Source organism: Ambystoma mexicanum, chromosome 2q (assembly GCF_040938575.1).
Source record: "Ambystoma mexicanum isolate Mex_15411 chromosome 2q, UKY_AmexF1_1, whole genome shotgun sequence".
Lineage (NCBI taxonomy): Eukaryota > Metazoa > Chordata > Amphibia > Caudata > Ambystomatidae > Ambystoma > Ambystoma mexicanum.
Genome location: NC_090924.1, coordinates 482,141,341 through 482,159,071, shown reverse-complemented (window position 1 = coordinate 482,159,071; position 17,731 = coordinate 482,141,341). Strand labels below are relative to the sequence as shown.

General features: G+C 46.8%; 1 protein-coding gene across 3 annotated transcripts in view; it reads left to right on the top strand.

Annotated features, from left to right (window-relative positions):
- The window catches only part of BRAT1 (BRCA1 associated ATM activator 1), a 437,354-nt gene that overhangs the window by 156,612 nt on the left and 263,011 nt on the right, over positions 1 to 17,731 (top strand). For 2 of the 3 annotated variants that reach the window (XM_069647597.1, XM_069647598.1), the window contains exon 6: positions 8,799 to 8,918. The exons of the other annotated variant lie outside the window; for it this stretch is intronic. In XM_069647597.1, the coding sequence (XP_069503698.1) occupies positions 8,799 to 8,918 (120 nt within the window). The remainder of the gene's footprint in view (positions 1 to 8,798; positions 8,919 to 17,731) is intronic. 3 annotated transcript variants of the gene reach the window in all.

The following is a 17,731-nucleotide window of genomic DNA, read 5'->3' as shown; positions in this document are numbered from 1 at the left end:
TATTTGGTGTGATCTTCGAATCTGCTGGAAATATATGCTCCAAGCAGAGGTGTAGCTTAATCACAGTTGTGCAAAATCTACTGAAGGCTGCTTCTTTGTTAAGGCAGATGGCTCATCCAAAGTTTTCCACTTTGGTTTTCCTCTTTTCTGCCAAAGTGAGAAAAGATATTGGCTCTTGCAAAGTGGGTTGTATTTTTGCCAGTACCCCAAGTCCTGTCTTACTGGAATCATGGAGGTCTACTCCACTGAATACTTAGGATTTGCAACAAAGTTGAGCTAATTGACAATTGCTCAGCTAATTCTTCTGTTAAACCAAGATTTCCACTTTTTGAGACTGGAGATAGATGGGTAAAATTGCTACTTTGAACAGGAAGAACCTCTAATGCAGCCTGAGCTTTTTGTTTCTTTTTACACCGATGTTTCTTTTTTCTGAGATTAAATTGCTCCTCCGGAGCAGGCTCCCTTGGTTCCACAGTGATTGAAATGGAGCGTAGACGTTTTCTTGAGCTATTGTGATGATTATCAATTCCAGTTCTAATATGTTTTGTTTTCTTACCCACTCGCTGTTTTTGAGGGCACGCTTTCTTTGGATATGTTTACATTTATTTTCAAAAATGTCATAGATGTCATTACGTGGAGTGGTATGCGTAGGTCCTAAATCCCCACCATTTAGACCTTTGCCATCATTCAGAGGCTTATCCGGTCAAGAAAGCCTGGCGCTTTGTAAGCTATGCCTGGTTAGAGAGTCAGCCCTCTTTCGAATCAGATCTCGATTTTGTTCAATAACTATCAGATCTTGAGATTCATCCAGCTCTCCTCTCCCGCCATTTACATTAAAACGGGGTGTACCAATTCCCCACTACCTTCACATTGAGCCAACAAAAACCACTCAATAAACGAGATTTTGCAATTTAATGTAGAGAAAATCAATTTTTGATCACACTGGTTCTCGTTTATATTTTCATATAATCGTACTAACGAATTTAGCACAAAATCGAGTGCTGTAAGGGTTGACGATTCCAGCGTATGTTGTTGCTGTGATGCATTCAATGATTGAGAAGAGAATAATGGTGAAGTATTTTGAGCATTTGGAAATTCCTGTGCACCTGTATTTGAGTTGCTAAACAAGCAAGGTGAATTATGCAGGTCCACGTCTTTCCCTGATCATCACTTTTTCTTGCTCAGAAATGTAGTTATTTGTAGAGATTGCAGCAATATCCGGCTTATGCAAAAACACTTCCAAGAGTTCCTCATCTAGGCGTTCCCGTCTCATCAGGGAGTTTCAGCTTGTGATGGATTTCTCAAGCAATTGGCTGCTTCTTGTACTCCTTCTGGCTCGAGGGTATATTATTTGTATCATTCTCATGCACTACAGGATTTTGAGCTGCACTTTTGGCAGTTAATTTTGGAGTTAAAAAAGTCTGTCAATTTAGCTTGGATCCCAGGAGTACTCTGACCGTGGCACGTCAGACGGTTCTGAACTTCACCTGTTAACGCTTTGGCATACGAACTCGGACCCACAGGTAAAGCAGCCTCCTGTTTTTCCTTCATAATTACTGCTAACGAAGTTTCAAACGAGGATTGCCCAGACTTGCTGCTATGTTAATGAGTTACATATTTTATATTGGTAGTAAAACGAGAACAATTTGTAAGTGCCCATTGAGAACACTTCTTCTCTTTTGGAATACGGTACGACTTTCTTTTGTGCTTCATTTGTATTACTTTTGTCTCACTATTGGCAATTTTCTGATTGAAATTAATGTTTGAATTTCGCCGAAAATGTGGCAAAATGTATACATTTCAGTATGGTAAATAATGGTTTGCATGTTATATTTGTCTGAACTTGGTAAACACCTCTAATTATAATGTTGTGATTACTGGTGTTCATGGGCAATGACAAAATCCTTGACAAAGACCGGCAGGGTCGAGCCAAGTGTTGCCTTTTTTTTTATCAATTTCAAATTGCCACAGTATAATTAAATACAGAGCATGAAGGATTATGGATATGTGAAAATAATGTCCACAGATGTTTATGGTACTCAAGCGGATAAAGGCACAAGATATTATGTGGTATTTCTGGAGACATACAGCGTTTTTAGTCTGTTCCAAAGTTCTTGCTTCATCGCTGGGCTTGTCAGGTCGGACTTCGTTGCTGTTCTTTTTCCAATACAACCTCCATTGTCTTGTTCTGCAGTGGTGGTTCTATGCCTCAGCATGCTTTGACCTATCCCACGACTTGCCCCTGATGCTCTTCCTTCTTCCACTTTCTTATCGCAGTGCAGGTTCCTTCTGTAGTAACAGCCATTCTGTCATGAGCAGACAAAGGGCAGAGGATATGGCTAGGGAAATGTGCACAAGATTATAAAATGAGTACCAAACATGCATGCAAAAACCCTGGATGTGCAAGTAGAAAATGATACATATTTAAGACTAGAGATGTGGGATAAGGACTTAGAAGGTATTTGTGATTATCAAGAAAGTCTGCAAGCTCCTTCTCACCCACAGTTTCTGTTATAGATCTGTCAGGGCCAAGCCCACATACAGGTCAAGCAGTGACCAGGTCTGTGAGCCGACATCCTTGGTGGTTATATAGGTTAACTTAAAGACAGTGATCAAAGTGAGCGGGAACGCTCGGGAGCGGTGTAACGCTACTTTTATTTTGTTCTGTTTACCATTCCACTACTTTTTACAACCATATTCACCATTCTATATAGAGGATGTGCCTATTCATGTCCCTGTGCAAGTGTAAACTTGTAATAGGAGCCTTATTTACTAGTCACTTGGTCTATTGCACGCCCCAGCCTCAACACCTTGTTACATGTTGCACTATGCTTCCGCCTACCCTCTCCCTTGCCGAGACCATAGTTCCACTACTTTTTTTGGTACACTTGTACCACTGCTTAAAGAAAACGATTCCAAGGATGGTAGACCCCTCCTGGAATGTAAGCAAAGCCCACAAACCCTGTTGATCAAACAGGGACCCAGAAAGACTATAGCAGCAAAGGGAGGATAACTTAATACATCAGACTACTGATAAGGGGCAAAAAGAAATAGTGCTTTTTAGGATTGTGAGGAAAACATGACCTTCTCACAGGACTTGGACACAACAGCACACCACACCTAACAATCAGTGGGGAACCAAGAGAAAAGTGCAATGGAAAACCAGGAACAGACTCCAAGAGGAAGTCAAGTAACAGGAACATATTAAACAAAATTACAATCTGAAACCTCCCCTCTACCCACACTGAAGATTCACTAGGTGTCAAGATAGAAATGTCTTATGAGGCTATAGAGGTGGGGCTGCTACCCAATAATGCCCCTATGGGTGGTTTACTGCAGGAGAACATCATGGGGAGGGACTTACCTACTAGGGATAAGGACACGCACCTGGGTGATAGACTGCACAACACGCAAACCCAAACCTACCCGCAACCTCTAGCACTCCTTCATACCCCCCCCTCGGACTGACACAACCATGTGCTATTGCAATATCAGATCAGCTTCACCAACTGAGATGAAGATTATCCAAGATGTAAAATGTAACTTCCTGTCAGTTTCATCAACTGAGATGAAGATGAACATCCGAAAAGTAAAAGCAACCACAATTCAAGTACTGAGAAGAGGTGGCCCCAAGGAGCCATGAAGAGTGACTCATGGACCAAGAGAAACCCTTCTAGTGCTCTGCGGGGGCATGATCACCAAAACAACGCAAAAAGACGGACTCCGTGACAGAACCGTCCTGGATGTAGGCCAGCCGAGAAGGAAAGCAGCATGGGTGGCAATCCAGCCTGGGAGAAACAAAGGTGTAGCGTAAAAAGCTCAGGAGGAAGCAGAAAGCAGTCATCCGCTGGAGAGGAGAAGCAGGCGGTGAGAATCCTTTGCCCGGTGTTGTGGAGCTGTCTGGAACGTGGCTGGCGGCTGAGAAGCGGTGGCGCAACCTGGAGAAGGTAGATCACATGGTCCTGCAACAGCGCCTACACTGCCGGCCCGATGAGCATGAGCTGCAGAGACAAGGAAGGGCCGTGCAGCGCTTCCGAAGGAAGGAACACCCTGGGAAGAACTGGCAGAGCGTCCCAAAGCCTGCAGAGGTAACTGGTGTAACACAGGAAGCGGTAGGGGCATAAAACCTGAAAGTAAATACAAGTTCATTGGAAATGCTAAGTGCAAGTTAATTGAACTTGATGATGCGAGTAATCCTGCTTGTGGCAGTACTTGGCAGGAGAATGAACCAAAAGGGCCTAGTGAAGAGGGGAGGAAAGAAGGGGTTTGGAACCCAAGCAAGATAAGGGTTTGGGACCAGAAACGGAAACAAGTAAGCATCAGAGGGAGTCGCCATCAAGACAGTGGCAGAGAAAATCCACAGGGAAGGGTCTGGAACCCAGAGCATAATCGCAGTGGGGACGAAGAGCTCACTGGCCACAAGGGAAGGGTCTGGGATCCTGTCCACAATTTCAGTGGGGGAGAAGCACCCACTGGGCACCAGGGAAGGGTTTGGTACCCTCTCCATAATCATAGTGGCGAAGAAGAGCCCGCTGGCCACCAGCAACTGGTCTGAGCCCATGTCCACAATCACAGTGGGGGAGAAGCCCCCACTGGCCACCGGGGAAGGGTCTGGGCCCCTGTCCACAATCACAGTGGGGGAGAAGCCCCCACTGGCCACCGGGGAAGGGTCTGGGCCCCTGTCCACAATCTCAGTAGGGAAGAAAAGAGCCCACTGACCACAAGGGAAAGGGTCTGGTACCCTGTCCATCACAATCATTGGGGAAGAGGGAACCACTGGTGATATAAGAAGATACTCGGACCCCAACAAATTTACATTAAAGCAAGTTACAAAGGCAACATGTATACATCAATCTGAAAGCTCTGACTGTCAAAGGATACCAGGAGAAGGGAATCATTCTCCTGGTAAGAAAGCAGAAGCAGAGAGATGCCAGGGGAAGGAAGTAATTCCCCATGGCCTTTTTGGGCAGTATATCGGGACATACCAGGGGAAGGTAGTTATCGCCGTTGGTTCTTTTGGGACTTGTACAGAATCACACCACGAGAAGGGAGCCATTCTGAATGTAAGTGTCCCCAGAAACGCACCCCCTTTAGTGAGAGGCAATAATGGACATACCCCAGAAGGGGCATGAGGCCATGACCAAGTGCCGGTGAGATCAAAAAGAGCTTTATATAATTCAATATAGGGCATGCAAAGGACTCTGCAAACTCCGTTAGCGCTCTGTCTGACAATAGCAAAGACAGACAGTTCTATTACAAATACACGTCATGCATGAGGTAAGCTATAGGGGCCACAGACTCTTAGGGATTGGGTGGTGATGGCTAGGTGGTATACAATGTATACAGTTGCTCCTTCAGGATTGGTGGACGTTGGTGCTGTGCCATGTGGGGTGGGAGGTCAGCTGGGCTCATCGGGGTGTAGCGCCAGGCCGGACATGCCTTGTAACAACGATTGATAACTAAACTAACATTTGCCCTTTTGGCCACACATTCCCACCCATTCGTCACACTTCATGTGTCCTGTTGATTTGCAACTCTTGTAAGCGCTGACCTTAGATCAATACATGGTCAGGAACATTGATATGCAATCTGGAGTGTCTAAATACATCAGTTTGGGGGATACCTTAGGTTCAAACAATCAGGTCTCATGGGCGTAGTCGGGGGCATGGGCGGGGGTGCTTGACTAACCATCCTTGGCAATTTCGGTGAGGGATGGTATTACGATCTGTTGGTACACGTGTGGGCGCCCCCCTTTCTAGGGTCATTTATTCGGGGTCGATGGAGGTACTACTGGCCCGTGGAGGGCATGTGACTGGTGCCTGAAAGGTGGTGGGATTTAGGACCAGGTAGATCGTAAGTCATGGAGTCGGGCTGCGGCGGCCTCTGACATGGGGGAGGGTGGCGGACGCTTGAAACAGGTTCAGCAGGATCGGGAGGGAAGGCAGGGCTGTGCTGTTTGAACACCGTCTATCTCGAGAGGGCCTGGGCAGGAGGAGGGGGAAATGGCCTTGCAGCTCCTTGCGTGGCATCTTGCACGAGGGGCGACTAACAACACTTGGGGTTTCTAAAAGCACTCATGTGTATTTGCATTACATGGGATACTAGCTGGGTATCATACTTTTTTACATAGCATTTCACATCTACAGTTGACATACAAACATGAGGTAGTGTCAGGCAGGTGTGTATAAAGAGTGGATAAAGAGAGCAACACAGGTTATTGTTCACTGTTATCAGCTGTCCAGTCTTTGTACATCTCTTCATTATATACAATATCGGTTGCACATTTTTCTCTTTACCCATTCTCCTTTACATTTGCAGCGAACGTTAGTCAACAAGGCACATATTACATAAATGGTTTCTACATGTTGTAAGGGTTTTCGGGGTGGGTATGGGTGCGAGGCGTCACGCCGTCTATAGTTGGGGGGGGGGGGAGCTTGGTGCAGGGGTCAGGGCCTGCATGGTTTGGGCTGGTCTCAGTTACATCCTAATGTTCTCGTTCGTGGCTGGGGCAATGATGTACTGCGGAAAGTTAACAGCTACAATGTTTTATTTTGTTTTTTGCTCACGTCTGGTGACTCGTGAGAACCAGTCCTCAGCGGATCTGCCATGCAGTGGGAGGTGGGGAAGTGTGGGCCTCTGTGAGCGTGGTCAAGTGGGGGTCACTCTGCAGCGTTCAGTGTCTCTGCCTTGGGTTAGATATGCACATTTCTAGCAAGGTGGGGATGGCTTAATACAAGATGGCGTCTATGCTTTGCCACCTAACGTGGTGGTGCAGCCCCACGTGTCGGCCTGCAGCCGCCCTGCAGCCTTGGGGCTGGGGGGCTGCCGACGAGTCATGGGTCTTAACCAGGGTGGGATATGCAGTGGGAGGGGGGGCTCCTATTGACCTACCCTTCCCTACATTCTCCTGCAGAGAACATTGTATAAAGACTGTTTTGAAACCTGCAAAGAAGAAGGGATTAATTCCCCCTTGGTGTTTGTTTGAAGGAACATTTTGGTTAATTAACAATCCAGAATCTGGAGAAAGGAGCTTTGCATTAGCTTACTCTTTAGATTTATAGTGTGAGGGTTTATTCCTTGACGGAATTCCTGACAGATCCTTTTAGTATTCGTTTTCAGCCAGGGAAACCCCTCTTAGAAGTTATGGATAGTGAGGACTTTTTTCCATTTTTATAAATAAAGTATATGACCAAAAACATGCCAACTTTGTGTCCATTTCCTCCTTCCACCAACCAGCGATAGGAGAACAGTCTACAAAAATCGAAATTCCCTCAATTAGGGGTTTCTAAAAGATCAAGTTTACACTGCAGAACAGAGCAAGGTCAAAGAAATATAAAACACAGGCAAACTGAGCTGCACAGGAAAAGGAAATCACTGGAAAGTGCACACTCCAAAACAGAGGAAGCCAGAAAGGGAACCCATGAAGCAGAGTAGAGAGTACTAATAAACACACTGTATTTGAGATCCAGGTACAAGGAACAAAGAACTAGCAACTAAGCTTAAAGAACCGGGAACATGGGACCGGCTGCAAAAAGGAACACTGCAACAATGACCAGTGCTGGTCTGAATTAAACCAGTGCTTTTCAAGCTGAATAACGATTGCATGCCTCAGGTGTGCACCTGCCAGCCACAGGTGTTCCTTGTCCTCGACCCAACCTTGTTCTGTGAGGGTGTAGATGAAGAACTGTGTAAGGAATTCTAGGAAGCATATTCTTTTGAAAAAAAGTATACTGGATTCCAAAAATTCGAAATGGAAGGGACATGAAGTGGAAAATATGGTTTTAGAGCACCCAAACCACCACAGTACTCCGTCGTACTCTTTGGAAGCAAAGTCTCATAGTCAGTGGACCCCTAATCATATCCCTTAGTTGCGGGAAATAAAGCGAATCGTGATACAGTCATCATCTCTGGCAGTAGTGCATCATCAGATGTCAGGACCCGGCCAGACTAAAACAGCAAGAATGCTAAAAAAGAAAGAACTAGGAAGCAAGCGTTCTCGATCTACACCCAAAGTTTATGGAAACTCATACCAATCACCCTTAAACTCGCTCCTACTTTAATGCAATTAAGAAAACTAATCGGTCCCTCCTTTTCAATAAACACCTTGTTCACACTCTGTAAGATAGAAGCCCAGTGTCTCTTTTGAAAGCTACCCATTATAGCCCACGCCCCATTCCTTCCCCCAGTCCCTGTCTCAGCACTGTTACTTGTTTGTTCCCTGCTAACCCATAAATGGAAAAAATACACTGCTACCCAGAATGGTATGCTGGAAGTAAATGCTATTTTGTAAGAATTGTGTACTCATTACATGGCCATTCCGATGCTTTCAACTGCCCTTATTCGTAGCCAGCATAGTCGGCTGTGAATGACTGTTAAGAGTTGTAGACCAAAACATCTGGATGGCCAGATACTAAATAACTGTGAAACCCTACTGAAGAGCAGTGCTTAGTTGCTTCCAAAAGCCATGTTTGCGCTCCATAACTTATCAAAATAAAATCAATAACAATGATTGATAATCTTTCAGCAGTGTTCTTAATATGATTTGCTGCTTCCATTAAAGATCCCAGTTGATTTTCTTAATGACAGGCAATAAAGGCAAGCCCTTTGATTTCTTCACTGTCCAGTCTTGCAGTTGGTCCAGAAGAGCCTTCAAAGCCACCTGATCCGCCTGAGTGGTAACGCCAAAAGGAGCATCAATACCCTTTCCTTTTATCCCTTCACGTTTCCTTGACAGCCCATACTCTGATAGCTTAACATTATAAGAAACGTTCAGGTTTTCTTTTTGCTTCTTTCCCCAGATCTCCTGTCTTTGGACATCCTGAAGGCACACTTTGGACTTTGCTGACAAAGGTGTTACACCATTTTAGCCCACTGAAAGCTGGCCCATTGGCACTGGGAGTCCTCAAGTTACCCAAATGGTAAATATATTTGAAGTATATCCTCATAATAATGGGATTTTTTTTTTTTTTTTAGCATATGAACCTACTGATAAAAAAGGACTTATGATAGCAAGAATGTTAAAATGCAGAGGCCTCATCACGAGTTGGGCGATATCCCAGCGGTAAATGTGCCAGTATACCGCCCAATGCTATTAGCGTTGCTGCAACTCGGTCTGGCATAATTTGCGCCAGATCCCGAGTTGCTGGTGTGCTGTTAGTCGCCATTTTTTATGAGTCCATCGGACTCTATGGGGCCTTTCGGCTCTATTACCGCCAGCGGTAATAGTGCTGAAAAAGGGAGGAAAGGGGAGGTTTTTACCTCCAACAAAAAGCTGGAGGTAAACTCCCACTTTCCGCAAAAATTCTGTATTGGGCAAAGTGCTAATGGGGCAGCAATAGCATTACTGCCGCGTTTTTACCGCTCCGCCCAACCTCTGATGAGGCTAGTCTCTAGTTTAGTCTCAGAGAGCTTTCCTGCACCAAAATAAAGATTACCCCTGGTATAGCGCAGGGAGTCTTGATTCTATTAGACACGGAGGCGAGTATTATGCTTTAACTCTTTAATGCCACTGAGCAGCTTTTTTTAAAACTTTCATTTTTTTTCTTCAGTAAAACAACCAAACTAACAAAAAACTTCACTACACAGGACTACAAATCCCCAGAAGTCCCTGGTATCCTGTAGTTTTGTGCTCCTTCATATTATCCAATCCTGCTTCAGCCTCCCCGATTATGTCACTTCCTGTCCAACTTCCTCTTTCTTTGATGATCCTACAAAAACACAGTCCAAACTGTAATGTCCCTCGGGACCCCTGCCACATGGCCTCCGCCCCGACTCCGGGATTCGCTTCTGGCTTCCGAACGTCAACTCCTGCAGTTTTCCCTCCGCACTTAGTCTGCCCTTAGCTCAAGAGGTCTTAAAATCCTCACCTAGGAGTAATCAGAAAACAGATCATCAGCGAGGCAATACGCTCACAATCGAACATATCATTTCATCTTCAGACTGCTGTGACAATTGAATATCACACCATTTTATCTTCTGACTGTTATTACATAGTCCTGCAAATAACCAATCACCCCTTGCTTTTCTTGGGGGGCTAATGCTTGCCTCCATGTCTTTAATAGAATCAAGACTCCCTGCGCTATAGCAGGGGTAATCTTTAGTCTATGTCCAGAACAGTGGCAAGCATTATGCTTGTTCAAAGCTTCCTAGAACTACCGCTGCTATCGCTGATAATGGTTTAAAATAAAATGTCTTAAACGTACTTTCGGTGGACCAGTCTGCAGATTTCAGAATATCTTGCAGCAAAGCTCCGGCTGTGAAAGCCTTAGAGGCCATCGCGCCTCGAACAGAGTGAGCTCTGAAAACTCCTAAATCCACATCTGCTAATTGCATCACTTCCCGGACCCATCGAGCGATGGTGGCTGACTCTGCCGCATAAAAAGTCCTCATACGTGCAATGAGCAGCTGATGCACCCCTGTCAGCCTGACTTTTGCCATGGCCTTTTCATAGTCTTTGATGCATTGCGCCATGCACAGCTTGGGCTCCCCAGGCAAATATGGGTAAGAGATAACCGAGGAACTACACTTTGTCCTCTTAGCGATATTGAACACTACCCCTTCCGGGAAGAAAACTTTCCTATTGACCTCCAATGCTTTGAAGTCAGATACTCTTCTGCATGAAACCAGGCAGAGTAACATTGCTAATTTGCCCGACAACTTCTCTGTAGATAAACCCCCCCTCGCCCCCCCAGTTCTCCGGCCACTGCTTGAAAAGCCTGAAGACCACCTCTACATCCCAAAGCATGGACAAATGGAATAACGGGCCTCGGGAGGTAAGGGAGGTTGCGCATTTTCATACCTAGTAATAGTCTAACCACGGCTGGGTGCTCCCCCACGGGCAGATCATCACACTTTTCGTGACCTGCCGAAATAGCTGACCTTTAGACTCCTATGGTGTGGAATGCCTGTCCTTCCTGTGCTAAATCTGCTAGGAAATTCAGCACTTGCACTACAGGAGCCGAAACGGGATGAACGTGCTACCTCGTGCACCATTCTTCCCGTTTTTTTTTAAAAAAACGTTTCTTTATTGGCACAGCGAGAGAGCAGACAATCAACAGAATATACAGGATGTACATGGTAGCAGGTACATGGGAAGCAACGCGATGCATGGGCGATACAAACGGGGGTATATATACAGTATTGCAGATAGACGAGGCTCAGTAATGACTCGTTTTAGTATGGGTGGAGTTTTTGAAAGACGGGACTCCCTCACTCCTGCGCACCTCTTATTCGATGGTTGATTGTGTTAGACCTGTAGCCTGAGTCCTAGTTTGTCAAGGGACCAACTCCGGGGTTCCTGATTTTTTAGAAGATTTGTGGGGTTTGACAAACTCACCATCACTTGCCATCACCCAACATGGTAAATCACCTCTCCTGGGTGTCACAATGTGCTTTTCCTTAAATCGCAATTGGTTTTATTCTTTGTAACTGCCCATTAATGTATGCATAATGGATGTAAATTGAATATTCTCAATACAAATTGGCGTTGAATGCCACCTCACTGGGTATACCAAATCACTACCACACCAACTCACAAAAAATCACAGCCTTGAAAAAGACTTAGGTTGAAACGCGTGTCGGCTGTGTAACACATCATCATGTTATAAATGTCACCTTTTATCCAATGATGTCTTTCATTGGTGCTGACTAACTAAGGAATAAAACAACCTCATGTTTGACAACAAAACTTGACTCATCCATTATCTTAGAAAGCTGCCTACCAGCAATCACCGGACTAGCTAATCCTACGAGCGCCTCACAGGACCAGAGTTTGTCAAACCCCACAAATCAGTAATGGACTAGTTCACTTCACCAGGAGGAGGGGAAGACAGTAGTTCACGGTCATCCTTGCTGTTCAGATAGGTGCAAAATTCTGTCCATACATTCTTGGGGCGAGAGGTCAGAGGGAGGGTACTAATGTAGTCTTCCTCGCACGTTTGAGTCCAGGTGAGGGCCCTCAGCCACATTTCAAATGAAGGGGGGGGAGCGGCGCTTCCAACATTGTAATATGCATTTTTTGGCAATTATGGTGGCGACATTCAAAAACTTGGAACCTTTTCTTAATTCGGGGCTATCCCACAGGCCGAACAGTATAGCTAATGGTTCTGGAGAAATGCGGGACGCTGTAATTTCTGAGAGGACGTCTATTATGGCTTTCCAGTATGGGCCCAGTGCGTCACAGGACCAGAACATGTGTATATGATCCGCGTCTGGGGATTTACATCTAGGGCAGGTGTGAACCTGGGTGTGTGCGAACCTGTCCAATCTGTGTGGTGTGTAGTATAATCGATTTAGGAGCTTATATTGTATACACCTATATCTGGCATCTAAAGAGGTGGTGTGGGTGTGTATGCACATCTGGCATCTAAAGAGGTGGTGTGGGTGTGTATGCACATTTTCTTCCACATTGCTTCAGTGATGGGGAGTCCCAGGTCATCGCTCCATGTGTCACGTGCCGTATGTGGCATATCTGTAGGGGTGGTCAGTCAAAATCTCGAAAACAAAATCTCGAATGACAAAAAGCCAGAAACAAAAATCTCGAAAAAAAAAATATCAAATTTTTTATTTATTTATTTATATATGTTTTTGGGGTCAGGTAAGTAAAAAAAAGGGGTAAAATAAAAAAAAATGAAAAAAGGGGGGTTGGGGGGGAACCCCCCCATTTTGGAAAAAAACACATGGAAAAAAAAATTCGACATTTTTTTTTTTCGGCCTTTTGTATTCGAGATTTTTGTTTTCGAGATTTTTTGATTCGGTATTATCACTATGAACCATCTGTAGGGTTGGCCATCAGCATTTTATACAGCGAGGACACTATACCTCGAGCCCCGGCCGAGTTAGATATATAGTGAATCTCCGGCGAGTCTGGGGGCTCATCGGGGTATGAGGGCCACCAGGCTCCAATCGCTGCTCTCAACCTGAAGTATTGCAATAGCTCCAGCGCAGTGCCAGAATGACCGGAACACCATGTCTGCGGAGTGATGAACTTCTCTTCAGGGTATAAGTCGGTCAGGGCCCGATATCCCAAGTCATACCAGTGTTTCATTGGGAGTTTATTGTGTGTAGGGCTGAGGCCTGGGAATTGCCAAATGGGCAGCCATTTGTAGTACGGGTGGTGGCCGGGTTGTGCCTGCAATATTCGTTTCCAAGCCATAGTTGTAGCCATCAAGGGATCAGCCGGGGCATCAGAATGAAATGTGTGATGGAGTATAAGAGAGAGGGTGTTCTCCCTCACTTGCTAGCTTCTCGAGCTTCACCTGTGGGAGGGATTGGTGACTGTGTACCAGTATGTGGCGTGCTAGGCCTGCGCGGCTGTCCAATATTTAGCGAAGTCGGGGGCAGTGAAGCCCCCCTTCTCATATGGATGAGTCATGTGCTGCCATTTCTTACGAACTGCCCGGAGTGCCACAGAAATTGGGCACACGCAGTGTGAAGTTTCCTGAGGTACTGCTTTCCGGGCCAGATCGGGACATTCACGAAGACCTAGAGCAATTTGGGGACAGTTATCTTGATTAGAGAGAGCCTGCCTGACAAGGAAAGCGGAAGATTGTGCCATTTCAACATTTGGGCCTCTGCAAGCTGCGCCACAGCCTCATAGTTATCGGCCAGCAGTGAAGCCTTAGTGAGGGACACCTGCACCCCGAGGTATCTGATACCGTTTGGTGACCAACAGAGGGGAAATTCACATGTCGGCTGTGTAGTGGTCGGCGTGAGCTGAAAGATTTCGGATTTAGTATAATTTATAGAGAGGCCTGAGAAAGTGCCGATTTTTGTTATGTCCCGTATGATCGGGTCCAAATGGGCGGCCGGGTCTCTGATATAGAGAAGCACATCATCTGCATATAATGAGATGATCTCCGGGGTGTCACGTAGACGTATACCTTTGCGTGTGTGTTTGTCTCTGACTCTGTCAGCCATGGGTTCGGTCGCAAGAGCAAAGAGTATCGGTGAGAACGGACAGCCTTGGCGGGTACCTCTATGGAGAGAGAAGGGGGCCCAGGTCCTGGAGTTGACCAGGACTCTGGCTACGGGGCCTGTGTAGAGGATCTTGATGTAAGATATCATGCGTTGGCCAATTCCCATTTTGTGAAGTACCGCCCACATGTATTGCCACAACACTATGTCGAATGCCTTCTGGGCATCAAGGGTGACCGCTACAGCTTTTGCTTTGGTATTGATTGTGGACAAGACATTGAATAAGCGACGGAAATTGAGGGCTGTGGATCTGCTGGGCACGAAACCACTCTGGTCAGGATGGACTAAGTGGGTCATAATAGGGAGGAATCTGTTTGCAATAATCTTAGCAAATATCTTCATGTCAGTGTTAATCAGAGAAAGGGTTCTATATGAGCCGCACCCATCCAGCAGTTTGCCCGGCTTGGGCAGCACGGTTATAAGTGTTTCGCGCATGGAGTGGGGTAGGGTGTTCAACCTGAGTGCCTCGTTCCACACTTCCAGGAGTCTGGGTGCCAGGATGGCTACATGTTCCCGATAAAACTCGGCAGTGAGGCCGTCCGGGCCCGGTGCCTTGCCCTTAGGACAGTTTGAGATAACTGTGGTTATCTCGTCGAGAGTGAATGGAGCTTCGAGTTGGTCGGTAGTCTCGTGGGAGAGGAGGGTCACGGGGCTTTGGTCTAGCAGGGTGTCTGTGTCTTGTGGGCTGTGTTCCTGCTGGGGGCCGTATAGGGTTGTGTAGAACGCAGTGAATGTCTCGAGGATGCCCTGGTTAGACCAGCACAGGGCGCCGCCTGCGTCTTTGACACAGTCAATGCTAGTCCTGCCCCCCTCCGCGCGGACCAGTCTGTACAGTGTCCTCCCCGGTCTGTCTCCCTCACCTCTGATTTGAATCTCCAGGAGGAGCGGGGAGGGTGGTCCTGTCCTAGTGTTATGCAAAGTGTTACCGGTGAGTGATCTGATAATGTGCACGGCAATATCTTAGTCTCTGCGGCCCTGCCCACCATGCAGCCTGATATGAGAAAGAGGTCTATCCTGGAGAAGCTATCGTGTACCGATGAGTAAAAGGTGTACTCTCTAGCCTGTTGGTTGAGGGCTCTCCATACATCTTTGAGACCCAGTGTGTCCATGTGTGCCTGTAGTTTGTGGGCCGCACGTGATGAGGCTCTGCGGGAGGTCCGGGATCGGTCCAGGTCGTTGTTCAGAATGAAGTTCATGTCTCCGCCCCATATGATAGGAATACCAACATACTTAGAAGCGTGGAGGTGATGGTGTCAAAACAATCTGGAGCGTTAAAGTTAGGGGCATATTTATTAACAAGGAGGCATTCCATATTGGCGAGTGAGCAGTGAAGTATTACATATCTACCCTAGGGGTCAACGTGGCTGGTGCGCAATGAGAATTGGACTGATTTGTGGATTAGAGTCAGTACCCCCCTGGACTGGGTTGAGTATTTCGTGTAGTATCTATTGTTGCCCCATGTCGGGGCAAGGTATGTCGCTAGATGCCCGAGGGCATGAGTTTCTTGGAGAAAGAGAATCTTAATGGCATGCCTCTGGGCATAGGCAGTTATCTTGCGGGCTTTGGAGAAGTTGCTCAGACCACAAATATTCCATGTCATAATGTTAAGGGCCATAGTGTTGCATTATGGGACATCCCTGCAGTAGTATGCATTACCATTCCGTAGTTTGCATCCGCCCCCTCTGTAGATACATTGAGTTGAGGTTGTGTAGCTCTCTGCCATGACTTTTACTTTTAACCTAATCCCAACAGTGCCTCCCCCCACCCTCACTGCCTGACCCCAACATGCAGTGCAGTCCGCCCAACCCCAAACACAAATGCTGCCAAATGGGCCGACTTCCACCGGGAGGTGAAGGTCGGAGGGCCGACTCCAACTTGGATAAGCCCACATCCCGGCCCAACAGGGGCCAAACAGTAGGAATAACCAAATGGAAGCCCAACTTGGGCTAACCCACAACAATGGTGTATGGAACATTGCAATCGCAGTGGGGTGCGCCATTGCTGTGCACTGGCACGCTTGGAACCCAAGGGGTCAGTTGCAGAACAAGCAGTTTTTTGCGGTTTTAACAGTGCTAGTCCATGAGTCTTAACCAACAACCAGGGGGCTATATGCAGGCATTCCAACATTTCGATTTGAACATTTATGCCCAATAAGGATACTCACGATGAACAGTACAATAGTGCGTTAGTTTAGCAATAAGTGTCAGAGATACTAGAAGACATACATACGGCTGGAGCCATATAACAGGACAAGTGATATGACAAGGTGCATTATTGATAAGGTTGACGACCAGCGGGGCTCTCAATACACATGTAAGTAGGATAATTAGCGGGTGCAGGTCTTAAGCCAAGTTCAGTCATTGTCCATGATGTCCTCAACGGGGGGATGAGGGGGGAACATGTGCCTCTATGAATTTCACTGCTTCCGAAGGGACCGTGAAGAAGTAAAGTTTATTGTTGAATGTGAACTTCAGACGTGCCGGAAACAGTATGGCGTAGGGGATATTTCTCCCTCTAAGCAGTTTTTTACCGCTGAGAAATTGTCGACGCTCCTGCTGAACCCCAACTGAGAAGTCAGGGAAAATTCAGATCACTTGCGATTCCATTCTGAGCTCCCCTTTTTCATGTGCAAGATGGAGAATCTGGTCGCGGTCTTTAAAGCTGAGGATTTTCGCAATAATGGGTCTCAGGAAGTCCCCAGGCCTGGGACGCGGAGATAGCGCCCTATGAGCTCTCTCAACAGTGATAAAAGGGAGACATGTCGGGGTTGCCCAGTAGATCTTTCAAGAGATTCTCGAGTCGGCCCTTCAACGCATTTTCCAGAACCCCAACAATGCGTATATTATTCCTCCACGATCTGGATTCTAAGTCGTCACACTTGGCCCCAACTGCCTTCATGTCTGCGACCAGAGTGGATACCGTGCCTTGTAGTGTGGTTATATTGTCCTCGTTGGCACTTATCCTATTTTCAGTCTCTGTAATTCTCGACCCCTGCTGGTCTAATTTAGCTCTGAGGGATGCCACATTTGCATTAATGTCATCGAGTTTTTCGTGAAAAGCCGCAAAATTCCTGGCCATTGATTCCATCATGATTGTTAGGTCAGTAGTAGGCGCTTCAGCGGAAGGCAGCGGGTCAGCCAGGTCGCTTGATGCATGGGCCGAGTCAGATCTCGGGGTGGCTTTCGCAAATGTGTCCATTGCGCCAGTCTTATTAGTGTTCCTGGATCTATTGGACATGATGTAAAATAGCGTCCAGATGCTCAGAGTACAGTGTGGAGATTATTATAAGTGTCATGCACACAGAGGATGCGTGTCATAGGAACCAAGTTAGAGAAGCAGCTTCCTTGACAATTGTGTTGCACAGTGCAGAGCTGTCAATCATGAGCTATGGATGCACGGCTCCAGGAGTCCCAGGGATCAAAACGCCTGAGGAAGCGCACGAGGGATCGTAAAGGGGGTCCAGCTAAATGTTCACGTAAGGCTCAGGAATAGTGATTCATGTAGGATGGGCCCAAGCCGGGGGATCCTAGGGCCATAAGCAAGAGCAGTCACTGTGAGAGAGTGGGAGGGAGCAGCAAAGGCAAAGGAACGGCAGGAAGGCCCGAACACATCAGCCCCCCCAGCACCTCACCTGCAGCCTGGGTGACATCCAGAGCCCGAACGACGGATCTCAAATCAGCCCAGGCGGGCCACACAGGATGTATGTGTGCGGCAGCCAGGCTCGGGGAGGATCGAGAAGTCCGGCCCCCCGGGGCCG